This window comes from Rhamphochromis longiceps, linkage group LG11 (assembly GCF_057381845.1).
Source record: "Rhamphochromis longiceps isolate RC_006_pf linkage group LG11, R_longiceps_female_GT1.1, whole genome shotgun sequence".
In the NCBI taxonomy this organism is placed as follows: Eukaryota; Metazoa; Chordata; class Actinopteri; order Cichliformes; family Cichlidae; genus Rhamphochromis; species Rhamphochromis longiceps.
This window is the reverse complement of record NC_140567.1, coordinates 34,333,154-34,360,588: the sequence shown is the minus strand read 5'-3', so window position 1 is coordinate 34,360,588 and position 27,435 is coordinate 34,333,154. Positions and strand designations below refer to the sequence as shown.

The window sequence follows — 27,435 nt, the reverse complement described above, 5'->3', positions numbered from 1 at the left end:
GGGCAGTAAATTAAGAACAATACGATGAAAAAGCTAGAATGCTCCACGGAGCTGAACGGAAACTGTAGAGAAGAGCTGTCTCAAACACCATTTTATGGGCCATGAGCTTTGGGAGTAATCAACGGCAAATGATCACTGAAAGGAGTTTGGGAAGGAAGTTAGGCGGATAATGTGAGAAGGGGGAAAAAAACAGCCCAACACTTCCAAAGCAGCTGAATCCTAAACCCAAAAAACCAAGTACCTACCCAGTATGTCTCCAGTAGTGTTTGACCCCTTTCACATCGGGCACTTGACCGATGTCAAGTTTAGTTACTGATAAATACTAAACGGAGGATAAATTATAATACACGTGTAATTGAGGCTGAAACGGTAATTTCTTCAAAACAGTCAGCATCACAATACGTTGCATTTAGCCTCAGATGACATTAGTCAGGGAACAGATCCATCTCTCAGCAGCTCTCACACCGAACACTTTTGTGCCAGACTGTTTACACTTGTAAGATTATATGCATAATGAGGCTGCATTGTCTCGGGAAAGTGCTGCTTTAATTCTCTGAAGCTGAACAAACTGTCCCTGGCACATTTGGGTAGGGGTGGAGAGATATCAAAGTCACTTTATTGAGATGAAAGAACTGGCCCAAACAGCAATCTGACACATTAGTCATTCCTTCTTCTTAGTGACAGAAACATGCTCTCAATTTACGAGTCAGGTGCTTCCAGTGATTTCTGCCAGCCTTGTTCCTCCGCATCATAAATTCCTCTTTATGCTCACTCATCCCACAGGCAGACCCCTATTCTTCGACCTGCCTTGTCAGAAAATTCGCCCCATGTTGGCATATTGGATGTCATCCAGGCTGCCATTAGCAGTTACTGCGTTGCGTATACCATGGCATACACTGTGAAAGAGCACTGAATTTAAATAGACAGCAGTGATTGTGCCCCTAGGTGCACATTCATACTTTTTTACAGGTTTTCTATCGGCTCTTTAATTCATTCTTTCTGTGGTGTTGACTCTGCAGAGCTCCCACTTATACTGTGTTCATTTTCTCTAAATGCTTCACGTGGAGCCACTGGCTTCCAATCTTTGTAATGAAGGTTTAATAGCCAATTGGAACATCCAATATCATTAGCAGCCAGCGTTAGGCTCATCTGAAATTTTTTTCTTTTTTTTTTTTTTTGATAACCAGAAGTACGAGCGTTTGACACGCAGGATGTGTGATTAGCACCTGCTGTTTAATGTATGTCCTGCCTCTTCTGGAGCTGGAAAGCTCTTTTTACCAGTTCTCGCATTTTAATAGCGTTTTTGTTCTGCTTAAGCCTCAAATGCACTTCAGGAAATCTTCCTCTCAACAATTTCCATGTTCTCTTGCATTCTTGTTCTATGATCTATTTTTAAACAAACTTTTGACCTACCTTTTTTCCGATTATCAATCACTTTTCGATACAAATGATTATTCCAGTGTTTACAAATGGTTATTTTTGGTTTCTGCAGGGGCACTATGGCTCTAATTCTGTGGCTCACTACTGGCTGCTTGTCATGTCAGTGATGCAAAGAGTCACCAGAAATAAAAGCAATGCTTAAATGTCTAAAATGGATATGCAGTTCTGAGAAAAAAGAGCAGAGTAATGTTTGATTATTTTTAAAGAAAAGCACAAAAAATGATCTTCTGTTTCTCTGTCATCTTGTGCAACTTTTATTTATTCATTGTGACATTTACTTGCTTATGTTTGATCTGATGAGAGCCCTCAATTTGGTGTCATTTACCGAGCGCCGTCCATGGCCTTAAAACTGCTAAACACACAACACAGAATTAAAATAGAACATACTTTTTTTTTCCCTCTTTGTGTCGTGACTTGGTGAAGATTATTTTTGACAGCTGCAATAACAGGAAAATATAGATGGACGTTATTAAGTTGTTTACCACATTCGGGTTCATGCATGGGACATGGATGAGATTCCAACAACAATATCAGAGAGGTACATTCACTCTAACAATCACACTGCAGAAAACAACACCACTCAAAATATGTTTGATTTTTCCATTATGCCCTCTAATGCATACTGACAGATTCTTCTTATTTGCATTGACATTTACGTGTTCGCAGTGATTACCAGAGACTGATTGGAGGAGACAGAAAGCATGATTGAGACGGAAATACACCATCAACATAAACAACTAAATTAGCAGGAGAAAACACTGATAAAATTGTTCTCTGGTCTTTGTGTGGAATCCACGATATTTACATAAATACAATCAGCATATTTTTATGGTTGGCTTGAGAATTTCCTTTCGATGTAAGCAGCTATGCATATAAGATGAGTATTGCAAGCCTATAAATGCTTCCCTAAATGCTCTCTTAATGACCTCAGGCTAGGCTTGTTCATTGGAGCAAGATCAGTCTTGTGACAAGGATAGGTTATTTGTAATAATGCCTGTCAACATCTCAAGTTGGAAATGTCTTGACTCCATTTTCTTTCATATAATCTGAAATTGCTCAGGACCCTGTAGCCTATCTCTGTCTTTTTTTTTTCTTTCCCCCCCTTCGTCTGGTCTTGTGATCAACCCGTAGGGAGGTAGGGGGTGTCACTGTGGTAGTTGTAGTCTGGGCACACCTTCTGCACCAGCTTGTAGTCAGTGCTGTAGAAGGTGATGAAGATGCAGATCACTTTGAAGGGTTTGGAGCACAGCCAGGACACGTGGCTCTGGGTCTGCTCCTGAGGGCAGCTCTGCGAGGGGTCGTGGGCACACAGTGAGTTCCTGGTGCCTTTCTCCACCTTTTCGTACTCCACCCTACAGTTGAACAGCTTGGTTTCTTTGGTCTCCAGGGCCGTCTGCTGCTGCTGCTGCTGGTGATGGTGGTGGTACTGCTGGTGCGGCTGGTGGACCTGGAACTCCACAGCCTTGGTGGGAGGAACAAGTCCCACGGAAACGTTGCCCTGACCGGTTGAATTGTGTCGAAAGTAGACGCTGAAGGTGCCGTTACCGTGATCCACAATTTTGCCGGTGATGAGGAGGTTCAGCTTCACCGTCTTGATGTTAGAATGGAAATCACCCCAGCCGAACATCTTCTTAAACTTTCCAGTCTTGACGATGGGGCGTCTTTTCGTCCTTGATCGAGGGTCACGGGAGGCTGAGGTGTTGTAAAGCCATTTCCAATGCTCTTGCTTAGAGTAAGACTCTCCTTCGTCGTAGTTCAGATCCATAGAGGTGAAGTTCTCTTTGCCGTAGAGGCTTTGAGACAGCAGACGGCTAATGGACACGTCCTTGCTGCTTTCATCCCAGTAGGTCTTCACTTTGGATTTTGAGTTATATCTCAAGTCGGAACTTGGAGAGTCAGCACTCGCAACCTGGAAGATTAAATAAAATGAGTATTAGTTAAAATTTTACTCAATGTTACAAACATACTCTAAAGTATGTGAAGTTTTGCCTCATAATACTTATATGAATACAGCAGTTGATGTGTTTTGGGGTCACACGTATTAAATCGACATCGTCAATTGGACAATTATTTCCTTCCAAAGCACATTCCATACCTATAATCAGTTGGGATTTAACACAAAGTGTTGGATAAGCAAAAGAAGTTGGATGGATGGATGTCATTCATCGCTTTTTGATGAATGACTTTTGATGAATCATGTAGCTCTGCCTGCAAATGCCAACAATAGATTTGTTCTCCATATCAGATTTTCAGTGGCATCAGGTGAATCTACAGCCTGAGAAAACTCCCACCTGATAGGCTTTTGCGACACAGCATTAAGCAATTTTTTTTGCTGAAGTTAAAGTATGTATAACTTGCATGGATGCATATTAAGTTCTTGTAATGGGCCCTTGAGGCTGGCTCCAAAAGCAACTTATTTGCCATAGACTGTAAACCCAACATTAAAAAATTTAAAGCAGGTTTACAGTCTGGTCTAAAAGAAAGTTGTTTTCTATGGATAGTTTCCCCCTTTGTATGGATAATATAATAAAAGGTACTTTCGGCTGCTCTTATTTCCCAAGGGGTTGCTTCAGTGGATGGATCTGCATATTTGATTTGACACAGATTTTAGCTCTTCCTGACCACCCCTCCCATTTATTCGGGACTGGAATTCTGCTCTAGGAATACACCAGTTTGTATCCCTCTCAATATTGCACATGCAGGTGGATTAACCAAAAAATGATCTTGATAATTACCAAAACTGGTAATTTAAGGCAGATGTGGCATAAACCTTACACTGGATGGTGGTCTGATAAACTTGTATTTGTATGATTGTGTATACATGCTCTGAAACTGCACAGTTCTCTACATGTGTTTGTCTTTTAAACAACAGAAAATGACAGAAAACATCTGAATCTATATATCAGTGGGAATGTGATGAGTGGAGACTGGCCCATCTTAATTTTTCTGAGCATGCATTTTCCTGTGAATGAAAGGAAATGTGCAAAATTTCAAGCGAGTCAGACTCAGCCCATAGAGATATGTCCATTTAAATTAGACTTTCCTCCCAAAAAGGCACCAGTCATTTTCTGCAAATCCCCCAAAACAACATATTTTACATTCTAGAGACAAATCCCTCCAGTGGTGGTTGGAGTTATGAATTTCGTCTGTGAGGAGCAAGAGGGAAAATAGTTTGTTGCTATTTTAACCATGACGGCAAAAGTCTGAGACAGTCCCCACTTTAAACAAACCCAATCGAAATTGCAATTTTAATACAAATTAGAATGTTTTCCTAATCTTTCCAAAGCTGACTCTGTCCCTAAACCTTGAAAGATTTATTTTCTGCAGTGACTTGTCAAAGAGTTTTGAAAGGCACCACAAAAAGCATTTATGCATCTTGTTGGAGGGCATGAACAAATGTCAGGTTCGAGGGCTTGTTTAATTACAACTGTCATGTAGGTATAGCACCAGCTGAAGGTAAAATGCCATCTAATTTTACAGAACTGCTGTTGAAATGTGCATGTGTTAGTAAATCGTGTAAATATCAGGAATGGAATTTGTTAATAGGTGGGATATTTTGGGGGAGGTTATCTGACATTTTTATATTCAGAAGTTGGAGAAACCGGTGGAGAAATGATGAAAAAACTTGGTCAGGATGTAGATAAAAAGATTTTTTTTGTAATTATGTCTCTCTATAACCTGAATTGATACTCTGAGGGAGACATCTGCAGTTATGGTGGACCAGACCAACATCCCTCTACATATTACATTCATTGCCAGTGTTCAGTTGGAATACAGCAATCAGTCGCTGCTGCATATGCACATTTCTTTTAATTATGATTGAAGATTTGTGGTCAGCTGTTTATATAGGCTGCTATTTAATATGGTCTGGTATTTGCACAAGCAGTGATGCAGTTAATTGCAGTGGTGTGGAATTGATTATTGTAATTATTTATCACTGAATTGACTGCATTTCTATGTTACTGCAGCCAAAAGGACAAACACAATTACTAAGAAAATAAAAATAATAAAGGTAGAGTAGGAAAAAAATAATATAAACAGAAAACTGTGCAGTAGCAAAGAAATTAATTTAACGAGATAAAATAAACCTCTAAAATGAAATAAAATGCACTTAAAAAACATATGAAATAAAAAGCTAACTATAATATAAGAAATTGGCTCTATCAAATAAAATATCTCACTAAAAGAAAAGAAAATGACGCAGTACGCTTGTGTTGCATTGTACAGCGTTAAATATATCCTGCTTTCACCTGCTTTGGGCTCATGTTTGATCAGCTCCTGGAAGATTGATATCTACTGTTTGTTCAGCACAGCAGTTGTTATTGTGTTGCTCTAAATTCTTTAACAGTTTGTATTGAAAACAAACGCTCCGAATCAGCCTGGAAGCAGAGTCTTCTGATCACTTTGTGCTTCTTCACTTTGAGATGTTTATTTGGAGAGTTTTTATTCTGCTTTGACTGTTTCTAATTTATTATTTGAATATTAGAGAATAGCCTCTGTGCTTCTATTATATGAAGTAAGTGGACATTCGGTGGTGGTGGAGTTAGATTTTTATGGTAGAAATCACAGATGCTGGGATTAATTGGATTTTAATTTCAGTCCCTAACTTGTCTTTCAACACTTCTGGAGATAATCACAACACAGTGATTACTACTTCTTTTTTTTTCACTTGTTTTCGAGTCTTTGTTTTGTCTTGTGTTATAAATCAAGCACAATGCTTTCACCTCTCTCTAAAAGCCAAAACTCGCTCTTAGTTAACTTCAACCTCAGCCAAGATGGCAAAAAGAGTCTTTGGTTCAGATGATCGCACCATATCCAGGTTTCTGTAGATGAACCTGTGGAAGGATCATTAATGGTTTCCTCCAGCTGCCTTTGTTGGGCTTGTACACCTCTGCCAAAAACACCTGCTAGTCTGGACTCACCACTGATTACTGACTGTTAACGTTTAACTTCAGCTCATTACTTCAATACGGCTGCGATTATTTTGTTTATGTGGTGTTTAGACTTTGTTCGTCGTGGATGTGTGATGTACACAGTGTCTAAGGCTGCGTTCACACTGCAGGCAAAAGCGCATCAAATCAGTTTTTTTTTTTTTTGTTTGTTTTTTTGACCCTATGCGTCCCATATCCGATCATGCTATGACAGTGTGAACGGCACAAATCCGATATTTTCAAATCTGATCTGGGTCACTTTCGTATGTGGTACTGAATCCGATACATATCCAATGTTTTAGAAAGCGACTGCTGCTGTTTGAATGGTCATGTCGCATTAAATCAGTCTTTTACATCACTGACACAAGACAGACGCCAATTATCAGCGCCGGAGAAAGAATCGCGAACGCTTCCTGGCCATCCAGTGTAGATGTTAGTGAAACTGTTGGGAAGACAACGTTGGAGAAACGTGAACATTTTATTTGTACTGTATAATCTGCAGATTCTGACAGAAATCTGTAACTATCCTTTGAAGCACCGCTCCTCTAAAACAGCAATAAGGATAATTATTAGGTTATCTACATTATTATGTAAATAACAAAATAACTTAAAGCAAAAATTAGGAAACGTAAAGTCCGAAGTCTTTATATTAAGGGCCATCAGTCAAACAATATTGTTTGGTCTGGGTCTAAACAGAGCGCGTTGTGTGTGACGTCTTCTTTTGCGCATGCGGGCCGCTTTGAGGGTTCACACTAGATCACGTTTGCTGTCGCATTTTATTTGTAGTGTGAACAAGCAGTCAAAAAAATCGGATTTGATCAAAAAATCGGAATTGAGCATTAAGACCTGCAGTGTGAACGTAGCCTAAGTGCGGCATAGAGAAGTGTTGAGGTGTAACTGGCAAAAGGCCACCATGGCTAAAACTTCTGCAGTGATTAATGAATCCCATTCAGTGTTCACATTCAGAGCAGTTATTCAAATGTGCTCCTGTAACTGTGCAGTGTACGGGCCACAGTATTGTAAAAAACAAATAAACAGCTGACGTATCTATCTTTTAGCGTATAAACTGCAAATATTATGTACAATTATTCCTAAATAAAAGACAAATGGCCACATTTAGGCCATTTGTTTTGATTAGTTTCTTTTCTATAATATTTGCAAAACCAATACTGCATAAACTTTCTCTAACTCGTAATTTTTGAGCTCTTTATCCACTTAGTTCATGTGACTTATGTTCTGTGTTAGTTGGCCCATATTTAGCTTTAAAAATATGCTTTAAAAAAAAGTCTGATAAATGGTAGGTTCATGAAAAATGAACAATTATGATTTCATCCTTAATCAAGTATCCTTACTGTAGCTATTATGAAAATATTTTATTAAAGGAATATATTAAAATGTTTTTATTAAGTATAATCCAGGTTCTCGTAGAGTCGTCCAATATCAGCAGTCTGCCTAGCAACAGCTTCGAGTAGACGTGTTCGTGCTGAGTGCTTGCTAACAAGATCAAAATGAATATCCTTTGCAAATGCAGGAAAACATCAACAAATCTATGCACATTATCCATGTACAAATACGTCTGTCAAAAACGGTTTTAACGCTGTGAGAAAGTCTTACAGTGTGTGAAATGTCCTTATCAAGATTAAGGCTATTCCTGTCATCATCGAGACGAATGAAGCGCTTCTCAGGAGCAGACGTGATGCAACAGCAGACTATTACCTGCTGAATGTACCCTGAATGGATGATTGATGATTCATTCTGTCTCTCTCCTCTAACAATCACACAGATGAGAGAGCAAAGATTTCCCGCGCACCCCACAGAGGCTTGTGACAGTGATGTCCAAGCCCCGTCCGAGGAACGTGACAGCAGATCTATCTGGTCGAAGCGTTTACATTTTGTACCTTCACCCACGATCAATATGCTGAAAATAAGGTCTTCTCTCATTCAGAAAGTTCACTGAATGACATTGTTGTAGTGTAAGCTGGAGTTTGTACGGCACTCTCTGAGTAAACTGCAAGTGCTGAGATCTTTCTCTGAAGCTCCTGCTCATTTTATGCACTTGGATTGAGAATGGAGGAGTTTGGAAGGATGGCCTCCAGTTGTTTTGAAGAGGCCTTGTTGATGAATGACCTGATGTGAACGAAGCGTTACTGGCATTGTGATCTTTCTGCCTCTCTGAATAAAGGAATGTAGCCAGAGAATTTTTTAAAAGCAACATGATACTCCAGAGTCAAATCAATACCTTTATATTGAGCAGAGGTTCAAAGGTAGCTAGACCTTTGCTTCTTGTTAGTTTTAATAAGTATAAAGGGAAAAATGCAAGAACCTCGCAGCAAGATGTTTAGCGTGACAAGGTGAAGAGAAAAATTTGAATTTCAGCAGTTTCCCTGCGCAGTGGGGCAGTTAAACCACATTAATGAACAGCCCTTTTTGTCTTTCATTGCTGGAAACAAAAGTCTGTCAGTGGTGATGCATTGTGAAAAGATAAAGTGAGTGTGAGGATGAGGGAGACTTCCTTTCCAGGATTTATTGGCACCATTATAGTCAAACATAAAGCTCCTTAGGATGTAAAAGTTCAGTGAAATAGTATCTTACAGACTGTCAGCCAGGGAGCTGTAAAGTCTATTATGCCATTATAGTTCAGTCCTTTTTCTTTGGTTTAAGAATATTCTAGGTTTGCTCTTGTTTCAGTTGTTAAGTTTAAAAGCACTAATGTTTTTTATTCAAGACTTTCATACTTATTGTTACAAAGGTGGGTTTTCATATTAAGCATGACCAAAGTTTCAGTTGATGAGGTCAGAATATGTCCAGCTAACCCTAGTGAGCCAAAACCTCAGTCTTCACACTGCTCTGAACACCAGTGTTACATTTGTTAACCAAAAACTTGTCATCATAGTTTTCAGCAACAAGTTGTTTTTTTTTTTCTGACAAAAACATAAATTAAATAAAAACTGAACTATATTGGCACTTTTGCCGACAAATGCAAATAAGATGAAAATATTCTGGAGAGACGGGATCCAATCTGAACTAAAATTAAGCCGGATAGAAAGGCGGGACCAGTTTGGAAGTGATCTGCTTGTGCAGTGAGGTTGATCCGCACATTTGATCTGCCCCAGGGAAACGGTACAGCCTCTTCTTTTTTCTGTCTTTGTAATCGTACAGGTAGCTCTCATTCTTCCTGTTTTTCATGAAAATGGGACAAAATGTCAACGCTTGGGAAGAAGCGAACAGTAGACATATGACACATTTCCCATTTAGAAAATAAGACTCTTTGTAAGCCGTGTGGAGAAGCTCTCACGGGTAAAAATATGACAAACTGTCAACTGAATCAACTTTGGAAGTAATCGTCTGATAGTTGGTCGACTAAAACTAAATGAATTCAGATGCCTAAATTATGAATAAAACTTAATGAGATGTTAGTCAAAAGAATTATTAAAACTAGATCAAAATTTGCTGTCAAAATGAGCACTGCAAAACACTCAGTTAAAGGCAGTTTTTCTACTTAAACCTCTGCATGATGTCATTGAGAGTGGATTTCTTATACAGCGCAACAGTGACTGTCCACTTTTTCTCCACTGTCAGGAGACTTTTATGTTATGAGGTAAATCATGACCATAAAAACATAATTCTGATTTTAGCAAAAGTCAAAAGTGCACGATATAATTACATAATTACAAAGATACATGATTACTTCTAACGATTTAGGAACTACTCATCCCAATGCCCACTGCAAATCCCAGATTCCACAGTGAATGACTGTCAGCCTTTTTAAGTTTAATCCTTTACTATAGCGTCGGTATGGTTAATAACAGTGTAAGTTTGAATATATATCTACAGTTTGCGGTGCATGTGTGGGGGGTTACAGTGCTTTGTTCCTCACTGCAACCACTGCTCTTGCAGTTTCAGAAGTTTTGCGCTCACTTAGCAACCCGACTTTCATGGGTTGAACATTTCCATGGTAACAGCGACCTCCACCAATCTGAGACATCACTGTCTGAATTTAAGATTGCAGGTAGGGTAGTTCTTTTTCCATAAAATAATAAAATACATTTTTATTAAAACAAGGTTCTTATCATATAGACTTGTGATTTCTACAGAAGCACATATTATTATTTCACAATGTTGCACCTCGTAACAGGTCTGCTTTGGATGGTTATAACCTTATGGCTCATAATCAAACTCCCTATGGAGAATGTCTTTTGTTTTTTTCCCTGGAACCTCAGTGTTGAGCTCTATTTGGTCATTCTATGTGCACAGAGGTGCTGCCGTTCACATCTAATGTTCAGCAGAGAAAACCAATCAAAATAAAACTGCCTGTAAGGGAAAGGTGCTAAATCAGCTTGTTTTCGACTATGAATGAACTGGGAGTAAATTATTATTTTCAGCTGAGAAGCACGCAAAGATACTTTAGCAGAGTCCAAGAATAGTAGCGTGTATCAGAAATGAGCATAGTAGGTCTGCTTCAAGCTATGCAAGCAGTGTGTAAATTTTTACCAGTTCTATGTGGATATGCAGCCTCAGCCATAACAATTAGGGGAACACTGATTGTTAAGTGGCCAGTAATCATTGGCCGATTGGCTCAGTATGTTTTGATGTTATATTTATCTCCCTTTAGAAACATAAAATATATACTGTATATACAATTTTAAACCATTTCAAAGTCTTTTAGCTGGTCCAACTGTGGAAAAACACCACTGAGCTACATGAGAAATCAACACCTTATTTGCAGATACTCTGATATCAAGGCTGAGATGTTTAGAGAGTCGTGTATGATTGTCATCACATGTTTTGTTCCCCTTATTTAGCCAGTAGCTTGTTTCAGACAGTGAATTAAATGAGGGGCTGCTCCATAAATGAGCAAAAATAAACAGGAAGTAAATAAGGATTACGTTAGTGCAAGACTAAAATCATTGGAGCTTTCCCCTCTAAGGAAAACCAGTGACTTGGTTAGACTTGAACCAAGGCCAGTTTAAACATACATTTATTTGAAGATGCTTCCAGTAGTAAAGAAAAAGAATTAATTGAGTCTAAATGACCTTTGGCCAGTAATCCAAACTGTAAAGCCCATTAATTTTTCTATTCTGAGTTGTTAAAAGACTGTAGTCTCTAATGATCAAATGAAATATCATTTTCAGAGTGCAGTAATTACTGGTGCTTCTCAGTTACTCAGTTTCAGTCTCAGTGGAATCCCAAAACCAGATCAAGGGATATTAGCAAACTGCTTGGTTAAATGCCTGTCTAGCTAATAACTCAAAGTGAGTGTGTGTGTGTGTGTGTGCGCGCGCGGGCGTGTGCGCGTGTGTGTGCGCGTGTGTGTGCGTGTGTGTGTGTGCGCGTGTGTGTGTGCGTGCGCTTGTGCAGCTGCTGCTGCAGAATTTTGAGGAGTAAATGTAAAGAATATTTTCCAAACAATGAAAATCCAAGCGGGTTTAGGATCTTTATCGTTTCTTCAACCAGGAAATTAAATTGCACTCAGTGAGTTTTGAAAAGCTTCATGATTTCCTGCAACTTCGTGTTATGAATAATTTTCTAAGAGGATGTGTCACTGGAATCAGATTTTTTTTTGAGGGATTTCTTTACTATTTTCTTCCAAGATTATCAAAATTACACAGCGCATCTGAAGTGCGTGCCCAGTCATCGTCAGACCTAATTCCTTGTTGTGGAAACTCTGCTCTGTTGTCACCAGCGTTATGTCTGGTCCCCAAACTGTGACATGCAATTAGCTTTCATCTAAAGCACCTGACAGTCTCTGGATTAGAGCACTCGGAGGCACATTCACAGAGACCCCACTTCACGGATTAGAACCCAACCTGTAATCCAGCCTGGGGAGATTAGGCAGATCAGAGGCAGTCCTGACTAAAGCAACGTTTATATCCAGAACCCCCCGACTGACTGCACCAACACTCGGAGGGCCAAGATTTACCTCTCCTTGGCTTTAAAAACATGCAAGTGAGGCACAAAGGGAGTGTGTGCTAGATGCATGAATGTGCCTGAAAGAGATAGTACAGAGAATAAAGCGCGAAACTAGAAGAAAGAGACAAACAAACATGGCAGCGTAAAGGTCAACAGTCACACTTTGATGGCTTTGGCTTTACCAGATATTGGTTTGTCACTACTGTGTACTGTGAAATATCAAAATGACAAATAACATTGCTCATGACTAAAGATGGAGTTTATTTTGCACTTAACTTGTGTTTATTATTAGCAAAGCAGTGGCTCACAACCCTAAAACGAAGAGGCAGCCACTTGAGACGCTTGTTTCCAAGTGTGGCTTCAATCAACAGAAGGAACTGATTATCATTTAAATGCAGGACTATCAGATATTACGTGAATGAAAAACAAAATTAAATCCAAATCTGAAAAAAATCAACACATTTGTCTTCCTTTGTTTAATTTCAGATGTATGCTGTCACCCATTTAGAAGGTCATCACCCCCAATGTGGAAACGACTGCTGCAAAGGACTGTGCCAAAGGTTTTGCAAATCTTAAAGTCTGACATAAAGTTAAAGACGTTCATTAGACTGACTTGCAACCAAAATAAGCTTTTATAGAGAAATTATATTAAAGATTAGTTGAATAATAAAATAGTTGAACATAAAATTAGTTCAGCTATTTAAAATCAATTTGTAAATACAACATTTTTAAGAAAAGTAATTTGAAAATCTCACATCAATTTTGTGAAATGCCTTTTTAAAATGCCAAAAAACCAAGAAAATATATGTGAATGACAATACTGGGTAGTTATCATAAAGATACCCATAACTAATGTTTACAATCTATGAGACCATTGCTCCCAGTAGTGCTGAGTAACACCATCTACTACTCCTCAAGAAGACAAAGAGCAGTATTATTTCAAATTAAATAATAATAATATTGGAACATTTTGGATAAAAGTATGTTAAATTTACTAAAAACAAATCTTAGACAATCTATAATTTACAAATATCACCAGAATATATACAATAAATTATTCTGCCTTTAAAAACAAGTTTTCATAATGAAAAATAAAAACAACTGAGACAGAAATATTACATAACTGTAAAGTATGTAAAAAAAAAAAATATGTTCACATAATTTAGCATTTATTTATTTTAGATATTTTAATATGTGACTATTGACTGTCTGTTATATGACATATATTATAATACTATCTGTTAGCAAACACTTGTATAGAGTGGGTCCCATATTTTACATTGTCCTCCTCGTCAACATCCTGCAAAAACACCAAAGCCAACAATGAACCGATCCCACTGACAAGTCCTCTGTCCACAAACTATTAAAATCCATCCTGCCTCACTGGCTCATTTCTCTCTTCCTTACTACAGGTTTATTTTGGGCAAACCCCACATACACCATCCCGCTGCTGGAAACAAACACTACATCACCAAATGTGTCAACTTTCAGTTTTTTGAGTGATTCTTTGCGTGGGATTTCTTAATGATAAAAATAATTCAGGATATCAGACGTAATCGTTTAAAGCTCAGTGTTAGTTAGTTATATAATAATAATTAGTAATGGACTATGATGAACAATTGAATAAATTAGGTTTTAAGGTTTTGCTGATACATTTTCCAGCAGCACACAAATAAGGGAAGTCGATGGCTAAAAATCTAAAACTGTAGCTGAAAATGGTTGGAAAAGATGTTGATAATTTTGAAAAAGTTATTAAAATATTTTAGTCAAATCTAAAAATAGCTAAAACTAAAAATAAGAGATATTGCCTATCAGCAGATTTAACTGTGTACTACAATTTCATAAAGTCTGAGGACTCAGGAGAGTGAAGCTTTGTCTGCAATATCTGTGTAGCGTCTGTGTTTCCCATAATTTAAACCAGTTAAACCCCCCTTGCTTTTCTTCCAAACCCCCTTGATGGAGGCTAAAAAAATATTTTAAATATATAAAGGGAAGTCAGTCAAAGCCTTGAGGAAAATCTGCAGTAAAAAAAAAAATCTTTGTGAAATATATAATAAATGCAGTGTTTCCATTCAGAGATACTGTATCTTTCAGTCACGTTCAGATGCTTTTATTTCATAGCCCAACTTTTCGTTTTACAGTTTGTCATGCAGGAGCCTCCCACCCCCTCCCCCCCAAACCCCATTTAACTGTCTGTTAATATAATTCCCAGATTCGGCATATGAGGCAGAATCCCTCAACAAGATAACACTAACAGCATCGCTATGCACAAGTCCTTTAGGAAATGACTCTGATTGCCAGATGCAGCATATAGGCAGGCTGTTGGACAACTTAAATGCTATCTACTCTTGGCGAGGCTGTGATAAGGCGCAGGCGTCCGCTCTTTGAAACAGGAAGATAAACAACCCCCCCGTTCCCTCGGGAGCTCGGAGGATATTCTATGGGACTGGACCCCGAACAGCCAACAAATTCCACCTTTAATAGAACTACCGGAGGAGCCAGATGACTCTGCGGTGGGCTGTACACAAAACCTTGTGAGGAAGAATGAAAGTGTGTGTCAGTTTTCATTTACCTGAATGCTGCGGCTGCTGCTGCGACTGCTGTGCGGGGAGGATTTGTGGGTACGACAGTTCTGGTTTAACAGAGGGAGAATGGAGAGCGGCCGGCCTGATGGCAGATGTGGGTTTCCACTTTTAAATCTTGCTTAGGTGCTGTGAGTTCAGCCGCAACATTAGAGCTGCTGCTTAACAGATAGCGATTTATCATTATTCTATTTTAATAAACAACAAAAAGATGGAATTTATTTTGCACTCATTTGCCTTTTTTATCAAAGGTGTGGTTGTTGTGGTTCACCCTGCCTTAAAAGACTAGTTCCTAACCTTAAAACGAACCGGTCCCTACTTGTGATGCATATTTGAATTGTGAGCAGTTCAAGTCATCTCAGATTTAAATATTTTCTGTGATAAAAGGTAAAAGTATTGAGCATCAGAGAAAAGAAAAGCAAAGACCTGTTGGCCGGGTCACCAACCCAAGATTGGAAAAAAGAAGATCAGGACTGTGATGTAATAATGTTAAAGTCCAGCAGAAAATTACAAGATGATCATGAGTGTTTTATATAAAGTTGTATTAGAGAACGTCCTTTTTAAAAAAGTTTGGAAAAGGGAGCCCTGCAGCTTTATTTTTATTTTTTTAAATTTAAGGTATTAAAGTGATGCTCTTATGGAGAGAAGCTTAAAATATGAGCAGCTATTAAAGGGTTAGGGTTTGGCTGAAGGACATGTGGATGTTGTAGGATCAGACCTGTGACTTTTCAGGTGTGAGACTAGTCTCTATAAAAGCTTATTTTTAATCTAATTTACAACTTTTAGACGCCATGAATCACAGACAATTCTAACATAAGACTCCCACCAGTTGGTTTATGAAATATCATCTTCCATTTAGAACCACTTCTCTGTGTTTGACAGTAGACGGGAGAGTACTTTAAGAGTCCTTAGAGTGCTGATGCTGTCTTTGGATTATTTTCCAACTGGGCGCTTGTCGTCATAGTCATTTACAGTGAATTTAACTTGTCTCGTCTTGTGAGGTCCCCGCGCAGTTGAGCTGATGGACCAGCTGAGGGCATTTGACGCCCACTAAGAGTTTAGATCTGTTTTCTCTCAGTGATATCAAAGTGTTACCTGAGGGGGGTCAGAGATGATGACAAATCACAAAGTGTGTCAAGACATCACAGGCAGCTGTGGATGGAGCTGAGTCCTATCACTGCAGCACCGCTTTGAGAGGCCAGGGCACAATTATTACCATGACTTCTGAGGAGGATAAATACTGTACGCGGACAGACTGCGGGATTTTGTGGGAAGGGGGGGATGGGGTGGGGTGGGGGGCAGTTTGAAGAAGAAGGAGGGGGGGATCTAGCCACCAGTTTTCCAACTTACCCAGAGGAAAAATGCATAATCATATTATTTCACACACGACTTGGTTCAAAGGCGGCCAAAATAAGTTTGTGAGGTTCCCATGGGTCTGTCAATCTGTTGAAGGAGCTGCAGGCAAAAGCTTAGGATGCACCAAGTACGAAACAATTATGATCATCCCATTAAAGCATAGCGAAGCAATTTGGCAGCTCAGTCTGGAAAAAAACACACTCCTGTCAAGTGATGCTATGAGATCAACTTGCACTACCATGATGCTGTTGTACATATATCTCGCATAGTTAATGATTGTTTGTCTTTACATCATGACAGGGTGGTGGGAATCCGTGTTTGTTAATGTTGTTGCTTCTGAAATCGATGAATTGTTTTCCTTTAAAGCAGGAAGGGCTCCATAAAGCCAAAAAAAGTGGGAGGGGTGAAATGATTAGTGCGCTTAGTCAGCTGTGAAATTGAGTTTATGGTTTTCAAGACGGTGAATTCAATTCGATAATGGGTATTAAGTTGTAGAGAATAATTAATAGTAATTGACTTCTTTCCATCACTATGCAAATTAAACACAGATAACACCACGGGAGCTTTTTAAGGCCAGTCAAGTTTGTGGGGATTAAGTTTATGGAATTTTTGTTAGAGAGAGGAGTGGCTCCTGTTCTGCTTTGATTGCTTTGTTGACAGATTTATCAGCGGGTGAGGGGTTACTGTCTCTTCAAGGATTAAAGGAATTGGGTTGTCACAAACTGTCAAGGCATTGAGTTGGGAGCATTCTGGTATGTTTGCCATAATGGGCTCAGGCTGTTCCCCGCCGTACTGCCAAATATATTCTTATTGGACCACATCTGTAAATGGGAGGAAAAAAGAAAAGGGGGGGAAATGCAAAGCAAGGATTGAATGAATAGTGCTGAGGGAGAAATATCCAGCGGGACTGTGTGCGGGTGGATTTGTCAAGATGCAGATTTGGATTTGCATAGTTTGTGTTTATGCTGAGATCGGTTAATTCATCTTGATGTTAATGAGTTAATGCATAGATATGTTAGAAAACTGATCATCCTGGGACTTAAAAACTGTACTATAAGGCAGATCACATGTGTCTGAAATGACTATATTATTAGATTGGCCACACTATGAGACAGCAACGTGACCTCAAAATGATCAATTCCAGCTTGTTTGATGATTTAATTGAAACTCACTTGTAGAACTGTCTTTTTATGAAAACTGCAAACATTAATTACAGAGATATTACACAATGTGAGAATTTTAAAAAAGGTCAAATCAAAATAATATTTAACTCACCAGAGAGATGACTGACAGCAGCACGGTGGCAGTCCACAGACATGTGGTCTTCATGACTCTTTGTGGAACGTCTCTCCTCATGTCAAACAGTCCTTGATTTTCTCAGCTGCTGCAAACAAACAAACAAATCTCCTTCTGATTGAGCCGTTATCAGCTGCCAAACTTGAGGAGAAATAAAGAGCGAAGAAGACGGTCCAGAGATGCGGGAGAAGAAAGGAGTCTTCTCCAGCTCATTCAGGAAGGGTCAGGTGTCTGCTGTTCAAACGCTTCAAGTGAGTACTGGGGTTTTTTCTGACGCAGGGTTCGGAGGCGCTGTGGTGGGAACGGAGGTGTTTGTATATCTGAGTGTGGAGGAATGTTTTATATAGCGCGCTCTGAGGTTCAGAGAGAGAGAGAGAGTGGGGGGAGTGGATGGGAAGGGACAGAGAGAAAAAAGATGGAATGAAGAAGGGGGAGGGAGAGAGGAGACTGGGGGAGAAGAGAAGGAGGTTCACACTTCTGAGAAACAACTTTTAACATCATCAAGGGCTGACATCTAGTGGCAGTCAGCTGCACTGGATTTTTCTTCCTTTCACTGTGAGCAGCAAGCCCAGTGAGATTCAAGAACATAATCCCTCCTCTTGATGTGTTAATGTTGTGCATCCTCTACTCTGACCTGGAATCAAGCATGAAAAACTGCATTTTAACCCTTTGACGCCCAGCGTATTGTATTTGATACAAGTGTTTTTGTGAGTTTTTGAGACTTCTACATCATCAGTGTGACATTATTTTTTTTACCCTCGTAAAATCATGACACATTTTTAATGACTAAACTGCAGATTAAAATTTGATATATTTTTATATATTTTCTCTTACAGTTTTTTCTGATTGCTTAAGCACATTTTTTGTAACTATTGGCTAATTTTGCAAAACTCTTCACACAAATAAGAAAACCTGTCACCCAATAATCAAAACATTGTAGTTCTCTTGCAAAAGCAAACACAGCTAGATTAACCCTTCACACCTTCGTAAAAATGGTGTTTCCGTATCAAACAGTACACACAAGCCATCATCTACTAAGCACACAATGCGCCAACTGCACACTGATGGTATGAATACAAAACACATCTGGCTTTTGCTTTCTCTGCGCACAAGGTAGGCTATGTCAGTTTGAGCTCATACTTCTGTCATAGATCCATAAGCATAGAGGGATCCAAACTTCAAGTACTGGTGTTTATTCAAACACATCAAAACAAACACAAGTGTTCATTTCCAAGTATAGGATTATTTGCAATCGCCATAATGACTATATGGGTTACTTGGTCTGCAGTGAACATGCTTCCTCTGCCCCCAGCATCTGGTCATCTAGCAATTCTGTAAAGTAACAATTTCAGTATTTTTACATCAATGGTGTTGGTGTGTTTCTCATTGGCATATGGCAGTGCTACAAATCTTTGTGCGAAGTGACTGTACTAACCGATTCTCATTTCAAGATGTCCTTATGGTACTTGCTACAGTGTAGCGGCTCGAGTTAGGCTGGACCCGTTGGCCAGCTACCCTCAGGGTCATTCCACGGTTGATTACATGGTCCACTATTGTAGCTCTGATGTCATCAGCAATTCTATTTCTTACTCTTCCTACCCTTCCTCTCCCCCCTCCTCATCTTCCTCTCCCCCCTCCTCGTCTTCCTCTTGCTCCTCCTTGTCCTTGTCGTCCTCTTCATCCTACTTCTTCACCTCCACGTCCTCTTCCTCGGCCTCCTCTACTTCTCACTCTTTCTGCTCCCTCCATTGTACTCCGCACACACAGCTTACCTGTATTATAGTGCTTAGGCTGATTGCAAAGTGAACTAATTATCTAAGAAAGTTTTGACATGTGAAAGTGTGCCAGACAGTTGGCAAATTAGTGTTAATGATAGCCATACATGTGTATACTTTTGCTAGGAGTGTGTTGGAAATTTGGTAATTGAGTGTTGTGCAGTGAATTGTGCCTACAGTTTTGCAAAGTGTGTGTTACAAAATTGCAAACTGAGTGCAAAGCAGTTTTTGTGCTTTTAGTTTTGCAAACTCAGTGAGTGGTTTTGCTATAAGTCTGAATAGTTTTAGAGATTGTGCTACAGGAATCACAGTTAGGGTTTAAGCATTCAGAAAAAACTGTAAGGTTCAACAAATACTCCATTATCAAAAAATTAAAGATTTCTGGCAGTTATTTCATGATTCGGGTTTTAAAGGGTTAACACTGTTGGCGCTCCATAATGGTCAAAATACCAGCCACCTTTATGAACCAGGCATCCCTATGATCATGAAGAAATTGTTTTGTTAAATTACGCCTAGGTACTAAATAATGGTTTCCACACACAGTCATTGTAAATGTGCTGAGAATAAAACTAATAATATTAATCATTTAGTCTGAACTTGGAGAAAGTTTTGGACTTCAGATTAAAAAAAAAAGACAAAAGCAGTTGAGATTGAAGCTGGAGAGGCTGAGATATCCTAAGTTTTAATCAGCAGGATGGGTCAGACTCTAAAATAATTAGATCCAGTAAAGCAGCTTGATACAATCTACAGCAGACGCTCTCTGTCCGGGAAATGCCAATATCTTTTAAACTCCACCCCCCCAGTTTGTAGGACAGGCTATCGGTCAAAAAGTCTTTCTTGCAGCCACAGATGACATCTGTTTGGACCCACACTGAAACCTTATAGTTATTCCTACTACACAAGTTACGTTTAAACATTAACATGCTTGGATTGGAAATGTTTCCACTGGAAGTGGAGTGAAACAAACCCACAGTGCTCATTCTGAAGTTGGTAAGAGGCTTCAGTCGGCAGACTTAAACCAAAATCATGCAGATATTTACAGAGTGCTGCAGAGGGCAGATAGGAATACAAAGGGAATTTCATACAATAATGCTAAAACTTTATTTAATTAAAAGCTTCTTAGCTTCTTGTTAAACCTAATCAAATTCTGTCCCCTGTTACTTACATTAAGATGAAGTGAAACCTTTCCCTCTGTTCACATGGGCACCTGAAAACTTACTGTAAGAGCACACAGAGCTATATTTGAATTTACATGATGGCCAAGCTGTCTGTATTGTGTCAAAGAGGTATCAGCTGAAGTTTGAGGCTTGGCTGTACTTTTGAGTAATACCACGTTTGACCTCAAGATGGTGCAGTGAGTCAGAGACTAAAGCATAACTAGTCAGGGTAGCTCCCAGTCTGAGACATACACTGCATTAGCTCAACATTTGTACAGAATTCCCGTCACTATTATACCTAGAAGATGATCAGAAACTGGTAAGTTAAAAATAAAATGAGCAAATACACATCGAAATACTAGAATAGTTGGAAGTAATTCGTAACTAAGTTAAATAAAGAAATAATTCAGATGTAAATAGGAGGAAAAATCTGCCATCTCGTGGTCAAAATCTTTCAGTTAATTTAGCAATTATAAAAAAACAAAATAAAAAAACAGCTGTTTCAATAATTTAAGCTACTTTTATAAAGACTGCACTTGTGGCTTGTGATGGTGTCATTTGTTGGAATTAATACGTGTAAAGAAAACAGCAAATACAGCACTGTTGTTATTCAAAACTGTTAAAATGATGGGTAACGTTTTCCTTTAATATTTTGAGCAAATGCAGGACACTCTGTATTGCACCAAAAATGTATTAATACGCAAAGAAAAGCCCAATTTACTCCCACTTGATTAATGTTTGCAATTAGCTTAACATCCAGCTGTTAAAGAGAGTTACTGAGAGTTTTACACTAACAAATCATTTATGTGTCACCTGTTATTTCAGATTTATGTCGTCACTGAGTATGAACAGGGCTCAGTCTCATCTGACTGCAGCGGAGAAACAGGAAACTTGATTTAACCCGTCTCTGCAGTTGTTGATTTGGACCAGTTTTCTGCCTGATTGCACATTTTCTCCATTTAATGCTTCGTAACTAATATAATGTAGTTTCTCAGAGAACCATGGGAAATGAAAGAGGACGGCTATTAAATTTACAAGCGTAATTTCCATAATTACTTATCTCCATGAAAACATAACACACTGAATGCACATTTTAATTTAAATAAAAGTCTTAGGAACAAAGTAATAGATTTGAAATTGTAAAACTCTTTATTTACTTTTTTTATTTCTGGGTTCTGACAGACCTAAGCTTGTGTTTGAGAAATTTCTGTAAGTGTTCATGCTGCAGAAAAACACTGTAATTTAGAAAGTGTGCACTTCTATCAAAAAAATGCTCAGTTTAATATTAATCTTGTCAGAATCCAAAAATTACAAACTAATTAGACTGACTGCTAAGAATTTAACTAAAACGCACAAACATATTTTGTTTCTTGTTCAAGCCTCAGTTTCGTCCTTTTTTTCTACAGTTTTTACAGTCTGAACACAATGCACTATATACCATTGTTATTATCTATCTATTATCTTGGTTTACTCAAGCATCACTTTTGATCATGAAATTGTCAAGAAAAACAGTAAAATGTAGCTATTTGTCAAATAATACAAAATACTTATTGCTTTTAATGGACACAATCCCAGTGAGCTAGTTATGTGTAGTTCGGCCGCTCTGCATATACACAACTATTTGTTATATAAGATCTGATGGAGTACAGAGAGTCATACCTCCTCTAAGTGTATTGTAATCCGACTGTCAAAAACAGATTACTGAGTGTTTTAATGTCTTGAGAGGGTAAAATATTTACCTACTTTATGTGCCCCCGTTGCCTTTCAGCTCAGTGTAAAGGTCTGTTGTGGTCTCTCTGCTCTCCTCTGTTCTCTGTTTTGTTACATTTATGTTCCTGCAACCTACATTCTAGCCACCAGGGGGCGGAATAAAGACATTGGTCCTATAGGAAAATGGCTCAGACCCCAGTTAACAATTCCCTGATGGGTTTATTGTCTCAGTCACTCATTTGAGGTCATGTTCAATAAAACCACAGGTAATCTAAAAGGTCAATGTAGTTGCCATGAAGTCTCTGCCATGAAGGTTTGTGAAGTCCCTGGATAAGATTTATACGGGCGTCATGTTTTGGTCAGTATGACTACAGATATCTGTGTTTAAGGCCCTAATGCGTAGGCTTCACCTTCCAGACTCTGAAACATCCAGGGACTGTAGGGAAATTAGCCTGTATGGCTAAATCTGACACATGAATTTAAGAAGTTTTGTTAATTAATATGCATTATCCCTCTTAAATAAGTATAAACATAAACATACATTCATCTTTTACGCACACAAAGAGGAGCAGAGGAAAGGGGATAGGGTGAGATGACCCACTGTGGTGAGCCCTAACACAGCGACAGAGATCAAATCTGAGTGTTTTCCTATAGATTTCTATTGGACCTGAAGGCATTTTGCAAAACAGGTATCGCCCCCCAGTGGCCATTAAAAAGAATGCTGGTTTGAGGTACTTGTGGAGTTTTCAGATCTAGAAGCTATGCCCGACTGAAACTAGAGTCTATAACAGCTGTTGAAACCAGTGAGTAAGTTTAAGGTGGCTACATCCATCTCTTTTGTACAGTTTATGCACTGAAGTGTGTTATTGCCATTAGAGTGCTAGCAAACAGGGGATGGCTATGATGATGGCTCTCTAATACAAAATCCAGCCTCCAACTCCTTTAACGCCAGTTTTAAGTATTTTTATTTGAAGGTTTTCTTCCTTAATGAACATATAAAGAAAGTAATAAAAAAAAGACTCCATAACTTTTCTCTTTGTGTGTTTACAACCGTGTCCGCATTTATTTTTAGTATTTCTTCCCATACATATAAACAACCTGTACAAAATGGCCGACTCTTCATCTTTTTCCGCTTCTTTTTGCTTTCCTTTTTTGTTTGTCACAACATACAACTTGCATCATGGTAACAACAATCAGCAATATCATACACCCACTTTGTAATATTCAAACTAAACATTTTCTGTGCAATACAAAATAAATGTACACATACTTTGATGTTTTTTTCTCCAAAAAATAAAAAAATTGCTGTTATTTACAAATCCAACAAAAAGAAGTAAACATTCTCCACACCAGTTTTGCTTTTACGTTGAACTCAGAAGCGTGTTCTCTTATTATTAACATATTGTATACTTGTTTGTACAGATTGTTTTCTTTTTAATATTTCATCTTCGTTTCGTGTGACTGAAAACAATAGAGCACCTAAAATACTTACTACATGAAAAAGTTTAAAAACTGGTTCGATCCATCTACCTAACCTCGAAAGAAAATTTCGTTGTTTTTTTTTTGTTTTTTTTTGTCTAAACATACTGTAGTGTCGACGTTTGCCCCATTCAAGTATTAAACTGTATTAGAGGACTGTTAGTATTCAGTTATCGTCAGTAAGGCAGAAACGACATTTGCATGACATGAATGATTAAAATTTTGCAGTGTCCATTTTTTTATTACTTACTGCAAAATTTGAGTGTTTGCACATGATCTGTTGTATGTAAAGAGTTAAAAAAAAAGTATTTAAAAAAGAACTTGTAAAGCAGGCGATCAGTTAATACCTGCTGATATCGTAGTTGCATCTGGGCAGAAATAAAGTGATGACACCAGACGAAATCTACAAACCACAAAAGCGACTTTACTACAACCAAAAGGTCCGATGTTTGTGAGAAATAAAATCTATACATATATTTACTTGAGATTCACACCTGTTTTATCGAACGTGACACGTCTAAACGTCCCTTCCTGTCGCTGTTGCTTCCCTTGTAATGTTCTCGTGTTGACTGAAGCTGTTCCTCTGCTTTATGTTTTTGTTTTTTTGTCTGTGGAAGAGGCAGTGTTTTATGGCAATAGAAAGTAGAAGTCACATGTGCATATCATGCTGCACTAATATAGTGCAATGTAGTGCCTGAAACAAAGCAAGGGTGGAGGCAAGCAGGCAGGCAGGCAGTAGTTTCCATGAACAACTGATTGCAGGCTACTCCTCCATCAGCATCATACAGATCGGTTTATCCCACAAACACAGGCCTGTGTGCCTCTGAATCAAGCCGAAAAAAAAGAGAGGGAGAAGTAATGCCTCCCTTTTGTTCAAGACCGTAAAAGAGATTTGAGTCAAAACCCAGTTGAGGATTGAGAAAAAGGAATACAAACCTTTTTATGGAGATTTTCCTCTCCCTCCTCCTCTTCCCTGCGGTGACTTTTGGCAACGTGCGAAGCGTCAGAGCATCCTAAGCCCCCAGCTACTCAGCATTTTTAGGGACAAGCAGAAAAAGCGCGGGGGAAGAGCTGGAGCCTGCGCTACCATGTTCAAAGACAGCAGGAGGGCTGGTTCTGTCTTCTGCGCCCAGCATTTCCAGTGTCTCAAACAAGTCTTTCAATATAGAAATACTGGTGTGTAGGGGGCAAAAAAAAAGGCATTTCCTTGAACACGCTGGAGGTCATAAAAGCTCTGCAAAAAGAAAATAGTCGAGAAAACAAAAGAGGAGTGAATGAAGCTCTACTTGAAATGGTTAAACCCCACCAGTGTCTCTGCTAAGAGGATTTCCCGTCATTTCTGCGCTCCGTGACGTGTCCATTCACGCTGCAAACATCCATGTCGCTCACTGTAATGGCGTGATGAAGTGGGTCTCTGTGACAGGTGAAGTGCTGGGTGAAGCAGCTCGTGGAGGACTACATGTCCGTGTCCCCGTCGTAGGCGAGAGTCAGAGGTTTTAGTCGGTTATTCTGCTGTCTCTGTCTCTGAGGTCTCTTTGGCTTTTTGCTGTATGGAAAGATGAAAACGGGGTCAGAGTGGCACTTGAAAGATTCTCCAAACACAACTCTGCTTTCACTCTAATCATGAAGTGTTTGGGTAAATGCGATGGCAGTTATGAGAGACACAATGCAGGTGAGGCGATGTCACAAACAGGGGAGGGAAAGTGTTTTGAAAAATGCAAAAGATGTCCATATGAATTGTGTTTTGCTTCCTAATTTTGATTTGTAGTTTCAGGGTTTTTTTGATAATCTAAAAAATACCTGTTCCCAGTTTTAAGCTGATAGTGAACCTTCTCAAGTATCTCTAGTCCACAAATAAATTATCAATACTTAATGTAACGATAGCCTTGATCTCTTTTGTTCTGAATCCCATGAAAATGACAAAACCAACGAGACTTCCTAAAAACCATTAAATTATTATTTAAGTCTTAATAAAAACATTAGCAATTGTTCAAAAGTAGTTCTTCACTTCTGTTTTTGACCTTAAAAAAGGATGCAGATATTACATCACATCATAAACTGTGTGTGTGCTTTTTTTTTTTTTTTTTTAGACAATCATGGTGACATCTGGCATAAGTAATGACAAAAGTTCTGCAACACAATCAATAAAGAAAAAAAGACCCATACCTGATTAAATGTGGCTAATTTACCCATATAGACAATTTCCTTGGGAACGGCCATGCCTTGTTTTGATGACTCCCTGGATGTCCCACTCTGACCATTAAACTGGGCACTCAAATCACATTTTACTACAAGCCTCATTCACCCAATGGAGTAGCCTGATCTTTTTGGTAGAACAGCTCATCTGGCAGATGAGCCGTTCAACCTGCTGAGCTACCTCTGCTAGTGTTGTGATTTCCTTAATTTTTGGAGAAAGAGCACTGAGTGGCCGGGAGCCAAATCATAAGATTAAAGCAGTTGGTGAATGTTTGTGGCTAAAATACTCAGTATGCTGGCCCAGGATAGCATGTATCACGGCTCAGGTGGTTTGCTTGAATGCTTTCATGCTTTTTTTTTTTTGGGGGGGGGGGGGGGGGGGGGGGGGGTAATAATGTGACACTCTGGGTCATGTCTGGATACCAGGATCAGATTACTACTGATGATCCTTGAAATGAAATTTAGGTCAGTTTGAAAAAAGCTAGTGAAAAATCGCAGAAGAGCAATTTAAGTTGTCAAAACAGGACTGGCCGATGATGATTTAAAAATGGTCCAGAGTTTAAATCAGGTATGGTTTTATTTATATAATATGGTTCTACTCACTCAGTATTTGATTGCACCTTATTTTAGGCTTCTGTATTTCAACCATGTCATCATTGGTTCTGAAATTTCATGGGATTCAAAATCTGACAGCTACAAAAAACCTCCTAACAAAATAAAAAAACTACAAATCAGGTTACCTTAAAAACTAAAAAGCTGTAGAGCCCAGACTACAGTCACTGTACTGGTTAACAGGTTTTAAACAAACAGTTTTTTTTGTTTGTTTGTTTTTGTGAGAAATGAGACTCATACATCTCAGTTTAAAAGGATGAAGAGCTATTAGTGAGTTAATATGCAGAGAGACGATCACATGCCCGACCTCTTCTACCAGAGAGGAAAAAATCTTCTAGATGAAGCAAAGACACAAAGCTTTTCTCTGAGCTCTCAGTGCTGCTTAAACATCAGGGTGTGTCAAAGTAATGAGGTGTGTAATATTAGACATTTTCAGAAGCATCTGATATCCCATAGAGAACGGCTTTTGAAATCATTAAAGCCAATATTTAGTTCTGCTGTGTATTCTATCATTTAACTTCTATTGTTAAGATTTTTTTTTTATCTAGTTTTAACTAGAAAAAAAAAGTCTAATTAATATTTCCTCCCACAGCCAGAGTACGAGAAATGTACCGAAATGCTTTTTGAAGCACTGGATTTGGTGAGCACAATCAGAGGAACACTCTAGGGAATTTCCTGTGAATAGTTTTTCTGATGAAGAGCTGATAAAATCGCTGCAGAGTAAACGACAGCAAACGTTCAAGCAAGCAGCAAAAACGTGTTCATCAAACACCTCATCTGTAGTGATGCGTGATCACACTACAGCTGTAGCTGTGTTTGTTCTTAATAACAAAGAATCTTTTTCAGTTAAACGATTATTTAAAATAAAAGAAGAAATTAAATAAGGTTAAAAAAATGGTCATTAAAATTTCCTGATGTTAAAAGTGACACAGAGCGTGTTTTAGGCCAAATCGAAGCAGAGTATATAAGCCAAAGAAAAGCACCAAAGGTT

The 27,435-nt window shown here is 38.6% G+C and overlaps 2 protein-coding genes across 2 annotated transcripts in view; both read right to left on the bottom strand.

Annotated features, from left to right (window-relative positions):
• Positions 1-1,751: 1,751 nt before the first annotated feature.
• Positions 1,752-17,801, bottom strand: LOC146659654 (neurexophilin-1). The gene is made up of 2 exons (XM_085421915.1): positions 17,495-17,801; positions 1,752-3,349 (listed from the first exon to the last, which is right to left on the bottom strand). The coding sequence occupies exons 1-2, from the start codon at positions 17,573-17,575 to the stop codon at positions 2,561-2,563; spliced, it is 870 nt and encodes a 289-aa protein (XP_085278041.1). The 5' UTR covers positions 17,576-17,801; the 3' UTR covers positions 1,752-2,560.
• Positions 17,802-23,200: 5,399 nt separating this feature from the next.
• Positions 23,201-27,435, bottom strand: part of thsd7ab (thrombospondin, type I, domain containing 7Ab) — a 209,440-nt gene continuing 205,205 nt past the window's right edge. The window contains exon 29 of the mRNA XM_085423772.1: positions 23,201-25,182. Coding sequence (XP_085279898.1) covers positions 25,092-25,182 — 91 coding nt within the window. The 3' untranslated portion in view covers positions 23,201-25,091. The remainder of the gene's footprint in view (positions 25,183-27,435) is intronic.

Bases quoted from the DNA above. Each gene is read 5' to 3' on its own strand.
- LOC146659654 (XM_085421915.1), bottom strand. From the start codon at position 17,575: ATGAGGAGAGACGTTCCACAAAGAGTCATGAAGACCACATGTCTGTGG. The intron at 3,350-17,494 runs GTGAGTTAAATA...TTAATCTTCCAG, and splicing joins TGCTGTCAGTCATCTCTCTG to GTTGCGAGTGCTGACTCTCC.